Source organism: Bison bison, unplaced genomic scaffold (assembly GCF_000754665.1).
Source record: "Bison bison bison isolate TAMUID 2011002044 unplaced genomic scaffold, Bison_UMD1.0 scf7180017864132, whole genome shotgun sequence".
Taxonomy (NCBI): Eukaryota; Metazoa; Chordata; class Mammalia; order Artiodactyla; family Bovidae; genus Bison; species Bison bison.
In genome coordinates, this window is record NW_011494704.1 from 1,015,183 (window position 1) to 1,023,269 (window position 8,087).

Here is an 8,087-nt window from a genome sequence, read left to right on the forward strand (position 1 = left end):
TACTCTGCATATAAGTTAAATAAGCAGGGTGACGATATACAGCCTTGACGTACTCCTTTTCCTATTTGGAACCAGCCTGTTGTTCCATGTCCAGTTCTAACTGTTGCTTCCTGACCTGCATATAGGTTTCTCAAGAGGCAGGTCAGGTGGTCTGGTATTCCCATCTCTTGAAGAATTTTCCACAGTTTATTGTGATCCACACAGGCAAAGGCTTTGGCATAGTCAATAAAGCAGAAATAGATGTTTTTCTGGAACTCTCTTGCTTTTTCCATGATCCAGCAGATGTTGGCAATTTGATCTCTGGTTCCTCTGCCTTTTCTAAAGCCAGCTTGAACATCTGGAAGTTCACGGTTCACATATTGCTGAAGCCTGGCTTGGAGAATTTTGAGCATCACTTTACTAGCATGTGAGATGAATGCAATTGTGCGGTAGTTTGAGCATTCTTTGGCATTGCCTTTCTTTGGGATTGGAATGAAAACTGACCTTTTCCAGCCCAATGGACTTAATTAAGAAATTGAGCAGCAGTGATTGAAATGGTTAGATCATAATTGAAACTGAGTATTTAACTCAATTTTCTTGGGCTTCAAAATCACTGTGGATGGTAACTGCCGCCATGAAATTAAAATACAATTGCTACTTGGAAGAAAAACTATGACAAGCCTAGACAGCATATTAAAAAGCAGAGACATCACTTTGCCAACAAAGGTCCATATAGTCAGAGCTATGGTTTTTCCAGTAGTCATGTATGGATGTGAGAGCTGGACCATAAACAAGGCTGAGCACTGTTAAGAACTGATTCTTCTGAACTGTGGTGCTGGAGAAGACTCTTGAGAGTCCCTTTGACTGCAAGGAGACCAAACCAGTCAATCCTAAAGGAAATCAATCCTTAATATTCATTGGAAGGACTGAGGCTGAAGCTGAAGCTTGGGTACTTTGGCCACCTGATGCAAAGAGCTTACTCAATGGAAAAGACCCTGACGCTGGGAAAGACTGAAGGCAGGTGGAGGAAGAGGCAACAAAGGATGAGATGGTTGGATGGCATCATCAACTTGATGGACATGAGTTTGACTAAACTCCAGGACAGAGTAAAGGACAGGGAAGCCTGGTGTGCTACGGTCCATGGGATCACAAAGAGTTGGACACAACGACTGAACAACAATTCAATTTAAAAAATTAAAACCAAACAGTGAGAGAACAGACATTTAAGATCAAAGTAAACCCCAAATAGAAGGTGAAGTATAAAATAACACAAGCTACAGTAAAATGACAGTTTGGAAGTTTTAGAAAGAGGCTTAGAATTATTACAGTAAGAGGTTAAAAAACTTAAGACTGATCCCAGAGCTAAACTCACAAAAAGAAAGTTTAAATTTCAGGTAACTGAGTTTAGAATGAACAAAAACAAAAGTAGTACGGAAGGAAGTAGAATCCAAGATGTGAAGGCTCAGATCAGGTTGTTGGAGGAAAATCCCATGGACAGAGGAGCCTGGTAGGCTGCAGTCCATGGGGTCGCTGAGGGTCGGACACGACTGAGCGACTTCACTTTCACTTTTCACTTTCATGCATTGGAGAAGGAAATGGTAACCCACTCCAGTGTTCTTGCCTGAAGAATCCCAGGGACGGAGCCTGTTGGGCTGCCGTGTATGGGGTCGCACAGAGCCGGACATGACTGAAGCGACTTAGCAGCCGCAGCAGCAGCACTTTTAAACCTGCTCCAGAGCGGACAGGATTGACAAACAGATGCACAGAGCGCCCTCTAGTGGTGAATAGAAACTTCTCTCGTTACTATGGATATCTCTCCCACCCCATTCTTATTTCCCCTGTCTTTTCCTTAATTTTGGTTAACAGAATATTATATTTAGTAGAATTATTTGGAAGAACATATTTTCCTGAAATATCTTGATAAGAGAAGACAACTTATAAAGTAATTTCTCAAGATTAAGTGAAGTTGCTGTCATCAAATATGGAAGAAAAATTTTCATGAAGCAATAAAAAATAGTGTAGAATTTTAAAGCTATTCACCTTCAAAACTAACCACATAAAAGACAAGAAACAGTGCATTTGAACTATGAAATATCATTAGTTTCAATGAGAACACATTATTTTCAGAAATAAAAGAGCAAAACATAGTATTTTTGCTCTTCAGAAACATAAAACCTAACAAGCAGGCAGTCAATAAAAAAATTTTGAGGGAGTGATTACCAAATTCAGGCTTCCTTGGTGGTTTAGTAGTACATAACCCATCTATCTGCTAATGCAAGAGACGTGGGTTTGATCCCGGGGTCAGGAAGATCCCCTGGAGAAGGAAATAGCAACATACTCCAGTATTCTTGCCTGGGAAATTCCATGGACAGAGGAGCCTGGCGGGTACAGTCCATGGGGTCGCAAAGAGTCTGACACGACTTAGCAACTGAGCATGAACTCACGATTGCCAAATTCACTCAGACCTACTATTCATTTGACAAGTGTCATTCACTTAGTAAAAGTGGTTAAAGTCAAATTTCAGCTGATTATGTCTGTAAGGAGAAGAGAAAAATCTGCATTTGTTATCAGATACTGTTTACCTTAAACTGGAGATTTTGCAAAGGGAGGAAGAAAACTAACATTGACAGTTCATTATGCCAGATGCTATTTCTTGATTGTCACATTTAATCCACAAGCAACTTCATAAGGTTAGAATCTATTATTCCTACTTTACCAGTAGGAAAACAAAGCTTACTAAGTGCAAGTAATTAGATTTAATTTATACATGTGCAGTTTGTAAAGTGATTGAAACTTAGGTCTCCAATGATTACTGCAGTACAGTATGCTATCTGTTAGCTTTTCTGCATACAAGTACTCAACTTGAAAAGCAGTTTTAAACACTGAGAAATATCATGAAAGCAGTTTGCAAATTTCAAAGCACTGTACAAATATATGGAATTATTTTGGTTGTCAATATTTAATGGGCTTATTTTAAAATACTAAGAGAGAAATTGGTTCAAATCAGACTTGCATTCTATATTTGCAATATGGAATGACTCCTCCCAATTTTCAAAAAAAAATTTTTGCATTACATCAATCCCATCTTGAAGGCAATGGCAACCCACTCCAGTACTCTTGCCTGGAAAATCCCATGGGCTGAGGAGCCTGGTAGGCTGCAGTCCATGGGGTCACAAAGAGTTGGACACGACTGAAGCGACTTAGCAACAGCAGCAGCACAGGTCTAAAACTTCTCAAAAATATATAGCCTTATTTGTCAACACTTCTCAAATATTTCATTCGTGCCACATAATTCGGTTTAGTGAATTTTTCACTTTTAAAAATGTAAATTTCCTTTTCTATTTCTCTGTAAATTGTACTAACTCTAGGTTAATAAAAAATAGTGTGTTGGCAAAATAGAACAGCAAATTAGGAACAGACTAGTGAACACAAGCGGAAGGCCCATGTTTGTTGGGCTATGCTTTGCAGTTCACCATGAACAGCTTGAAATTCTTAGAAAAATTGTTGCATAAACCTGGACATGCTCTGCTGGGAAAAGTACATGTCCCAAAGCTTATTCCTTGAGGAACGTTGGTCCAAGACAACATGGTCAAGTGGTCAATGAGTTTGGGAAATGTTTCACACTACATAACTTGAACTTTCCAATATGCAGTCATATATTCAAGACTGAGAAGTGCAACAGTAAGCCTTTTAAAATTTGTAGCAATTTTCCATAGCTCTTCATATTTTCCATGGAACACTCCTCTGGCCCAAGGGATAAGGGATGCTGCCATGAGTCTATTCAATTGACCACTTTCTGCTTATAAAATACCACCTTACTATACTGGATTTGAATACAACAGATAACCTATCCTAATTTTCAAAGAGTCAGTGCTTCAAAATTATATATATATAATATATATATATATATATATATTCATGAGGATTCCTATGAGAGGAATACCTGCTTTATTCTTAGCAACATCAACTGGAAAAATAGATTCCCTCTGGCTCCAAAAATTTGAGTTTTCAAAAGTTGTGTATCCTTTTCTAGCCAGTATGTTCAGCTTCCTTACCGAGAACAATGAAAACAAATAAAATATTACACAATTTCCAAAGGAAATCATTTTTCTTTGACATCTCAGATTCAGAAATTCTGAACTAAAAATAAACATGAAATTTCAAATACGGAGTGTTTGGGATGGTCATATTATATAAATATTTGGATGGAAAACCATAGAATCTGATATAGCACTTATGAAAAAGAATTAAACTTAACAGTAAAATACTCCTCATAAGTATTACAAACATTCCATTAAGTGGACAAATTCAAAGAATCAAGAAGGAAAAACTCCAAAAGACAATATTTATTTAAAAAACAATATGGTCTGTGTTGGGACTTCCCAGATGGCTCAGTGGTAAAGATCCCACCTGCAATGCAGGAGACATGGGTTTGATCCCTGCACAGGGAAGATCCCCTGGAGGAAATAGCAACCCACTCCAGTATTCTTGCCTGAAAAATCCCATGGACAAAGAAGCCTGACAGGCTAAGTCCATAGGGTGCAAAGAGTCACACATACTGAACAACTAAACACACACACATGCATAGTTTGTGTTTAAGACATTGTTTGCTGGGGAGAAACGGCTTTAAAATGAAATGGAAAAATACAACACTCTTAATTGATGTGACTGGCAAATCGGGCAGTACTGAACCACTTGCTTCTCTCAAGGAGTATACAAGATATCACACAAAAATTTAATTTCATTTAGTTTATTAATATGATCAAACAAACTTAGCTTAAGACAATGAGCAAAAGACACAAGACAAGATTTGGCTGATCTATACCAAAAGAACAAAAAAAGGTGACAGGACTGGTGACAGTTTTATTCTGGAAAGTTAGTTCATTAACTAATATAAAAATAAATCTACAATAGCAACTGTGACTCAAATCGAGCCAGTATGCAACACGTGTGATACCCAACATGGTCAGAGAGGACCCCACATCCTCCTCAGCTGGTTCACACCCTCTGGCCTTTGTCCTGGACCTTCACAAAAGACCCCTCACAGCACTGAGTTTGCAGCCAGCTACGTTTCCTCCTCAGCCTACAATCAGTGATGTACCACGGCTGTGTTTTCTATAGCCTCTTTCTTTTTGGATAGTGACAGAGCTCAAAGGAAAAACTCACCTGGCCAGTGCTGAGCAAGGAAGGGGGAAAAAAAGATGGGTTCAGGGTAGTTTGGGACTCAGGCTCAAGTGAATGAGCAGACTAGAATGGGCACCATCAGAAAGTGTTGAGGTCAGGGGCCCATGGATAATTCACAGAAAAGGACAGAACCGGATATTACAAGAAAGTAGGAGGAACCACTGTTCCATTGCGGAAATCACACCAAAGAGCAGTGAAGAGGAAGAACACTGGAATGGAGAGTACCTCCATTTACACCTTTAAGATAAAAACATTTAAAAAGAGGAATATAGAAATCAAATCAAAAATTTTAAAAAGTAAAATAGCAACAAGTATTTCAATAAAATGAAATACAGGAGATAAAGAAGTCTTTTACTTCTACTTGACTTTGTCCAATTTTTCAAAGAGGTTACGTAAGGTCAATTTTGCTTTACTGAACGATTCATACATGTTACCAGATATTTCTGAGGAAAAGATGAGAACCTGATGGACATCTCTCAGGAAGCCTGGGAAGGAAGAGGGGACAGGAGGAAGGGAACCTGTGAAAGGAAGTCTCCAAGGTCTTCACCCTCATCCTTCACACCCCATAAATGTCCTTAACCAGCACGTGAAATGTCAGGCTCAGATCACGGAAAACCATGGTCTCCAAGCAGGACAGAGTTACGGCCACAAGCTCCTGGTGCTGAGTGAGCTGCCCAGGACCACGAAGCTCAGGAGCAGCTCGAGACAGACATTTCCACGCAGGGAAGTGGAAGAAGCTCCGCACACCAAGGGCTCTGCTTGATATGGTCTTTCTATATCTGGAGGTAATGCTGTCATGCCTTGAATCTGAAAAGCAAAGAGCAGAAACAAAGCCACTGAGTGTGTGATTGAAGAGCAGGACTGCGGCCAAGCTTGCTCAGCCCCTGCACTTCTGCAGGGGTTAAAAGGGTGGGAGAGGGGGAACGGATGCTGAAGTTGTCCATCAGGCAGTCAGAATCCTAGGGATTCCCAGGAACGTGGAGAAAGGGTCAGACACACCTTTGAGAAAGAAGAGATAAAACATGCTCTGTTGGATTTCATTTTGAAGCTTTCATCCCACCTTATTCCTTTTTCATCCCAACTTTAGTTTTACAATAAGGAAGTGGGATCAGGAGTTTTGGGGCATCTACGTAATCACTGAAAAATTCTCAGACTTATCAAAAGACAACTGAATTTGTGGATATCTGTCTGTTCCTTCCTTTCATGTTATCTGTTGTGGATTCAGGTAAGATGCAGTATCTGTTTTCCCTGAAGATTAAAACAAAGTGGGACTTACCGACCACTCTGCATTGTCTGTCTTGGAACATCTCACGTTGACCGGCAGGCTAAGGACAAGCTTATTGAAGGCAAGACCTTCCTTTTTAGTCCATTTAAACTTGTTCATTGCATCCATGAAAGAAAGGTTTCGATACTGCTTAGGGCTTTTGATAATGAAAGGCCAGGTCCTGAACATAAAATAAATAACCAGAATGAGTTATATTCAGAACAAAAGCATTTTGTGTTTTCATTACTTTTCAATACCATAAGTCCCCTACATGTGAGCTTTTAAAGATGCAAAAAGATGCAAACAGACCCCTGTATGCCAGCTGTTGCACTGTACTCCTGCACTTTTCAAGGTATGGTACTGTAAGATTAAAAATGTTTCTTTACTTTCTATGTTTGTTTTTTATCTGCATATTATTTGTGTGAAAAGTATTATAAACCTATAACAGTACAGTACTATATAGACAATTATGTTAGCTGGGTACCTAGGCTAACTTTGCTGGACTTAACAAATTGGACTTATGAATACACTCTCAGAAGGAAATGCATTTGTATGTAGGGGACTTGCTGCTGCTAAGTCACTTCAGTCGTGTCTGACTCTGTGCGACCCCATAGACATCAGCCCACCAGGCTCCCCCGTCCCATTGATTCTCCAGGCAAGAACACTGGAGTGGGTTGCCATTTCCTTCTTCAATGCATGAAAGTGAAAAGTGAAAGTGAAGTGGCTCAGTCGTGTCCGACTCTTAGCAACCCCACGGACTGCAGCCTACCAGGCTCCTCCGTCTATGGGATTTTCCAGGCGAGAGTACTGGAGTGGGGGTACTGTATTCTAAAACAGACTTCATACTAGTTCATTTTTATACACACATAGATAACCTAATTGAAAGTACTAATGAACTCTTAAGCAGTTACTAGAAGAAATACATACAAAATAAGAAATCATTTTTTTTTTCTGCCTTTTTTTTTTTTCGTTTCATACATGACATTTCACATGTTTCAATGCCATTCTCCCAAATCTTCCCACCCTCTCCCTCTCCCACAGAGTCCATAAGCCTGTTCTATACATCAGTGAGTGTTACTTTTAGACCAATAGTTTTGACTTAGAAAGCTTCCCTGGAGTCCCACAATTCCTCACATAACTGTTTTGGCTTTGGTTAACAATATAACTGATAGGAATTCAGTTCTGAAGACTACCATGCTAATGGTGTAATGAAGAAATCTGCAGAATATCAAAAGATATTGAACAACAATGGAAATTTCAAGTCCACACTGTTGAAAAGCCTGACCACTGCTGGTTGCCCTGTTTTTGCTTGCCTAAGTAGCAACATGTTTTTAAAAAAAATTGAACCAGTGTTTTTAAAATTTCACTGAGGAAAAAATATTTTAAAAATGATACACTCTGCTTCTACTTGCTGCTGAAGAAAAATATATGTTAAATGTCCAAGAAATATAAGTTTTATATTATTGATTCTTGAAAAAAGGAAAAGTGTTTAAGTGTAGTTCAAAAATTTGCATGGTCTGTTCTATGGACCATCCAGGAGATTATCACGGGTAACTGGTAGGTGTTCGGCTCCCTTAATACCCCAAGAGGAAGTTCCAGCGATTTTCAATAGTTAGCAACGAATTAACCTCCAGCTGAGGAATCTACATTTTTAATATTT

At 39.2% G+C, this 8,087-nt stretch overlaps 1 protein-coding gene across 1 annotated transcript in view; it reads right to left on the reverse strand.

Annotated features, from left to right (window-relative positions):
• Positions 1-4,713: 4,713 nt before the first annotated feature.
• MOXD1 (monooxygenase, DBH-like 1) overlaps positions 4,714-8,087 on the reverse strand; it is a 99,185-nt gene continuing 95,811 nt past the window's right edge. Inside the window, exons 12-13 of the mRNA XM_010839691.1 lie at positions 6,440-6,608; positions 4,714-5,970 (exon numbers count right to left, since the gene is read on the reverse strand). Coding sequence (XP_010837993.1) covers positions 5,803-5,970; positions 6,440-6,608 — 337 coding nt within the window. The 3' untranslated portion in view covers positions 4,714-5,802. The remainder of the gene's footprint in view (positions 5,971-6,439; positions 6,609-8,087) is intronic.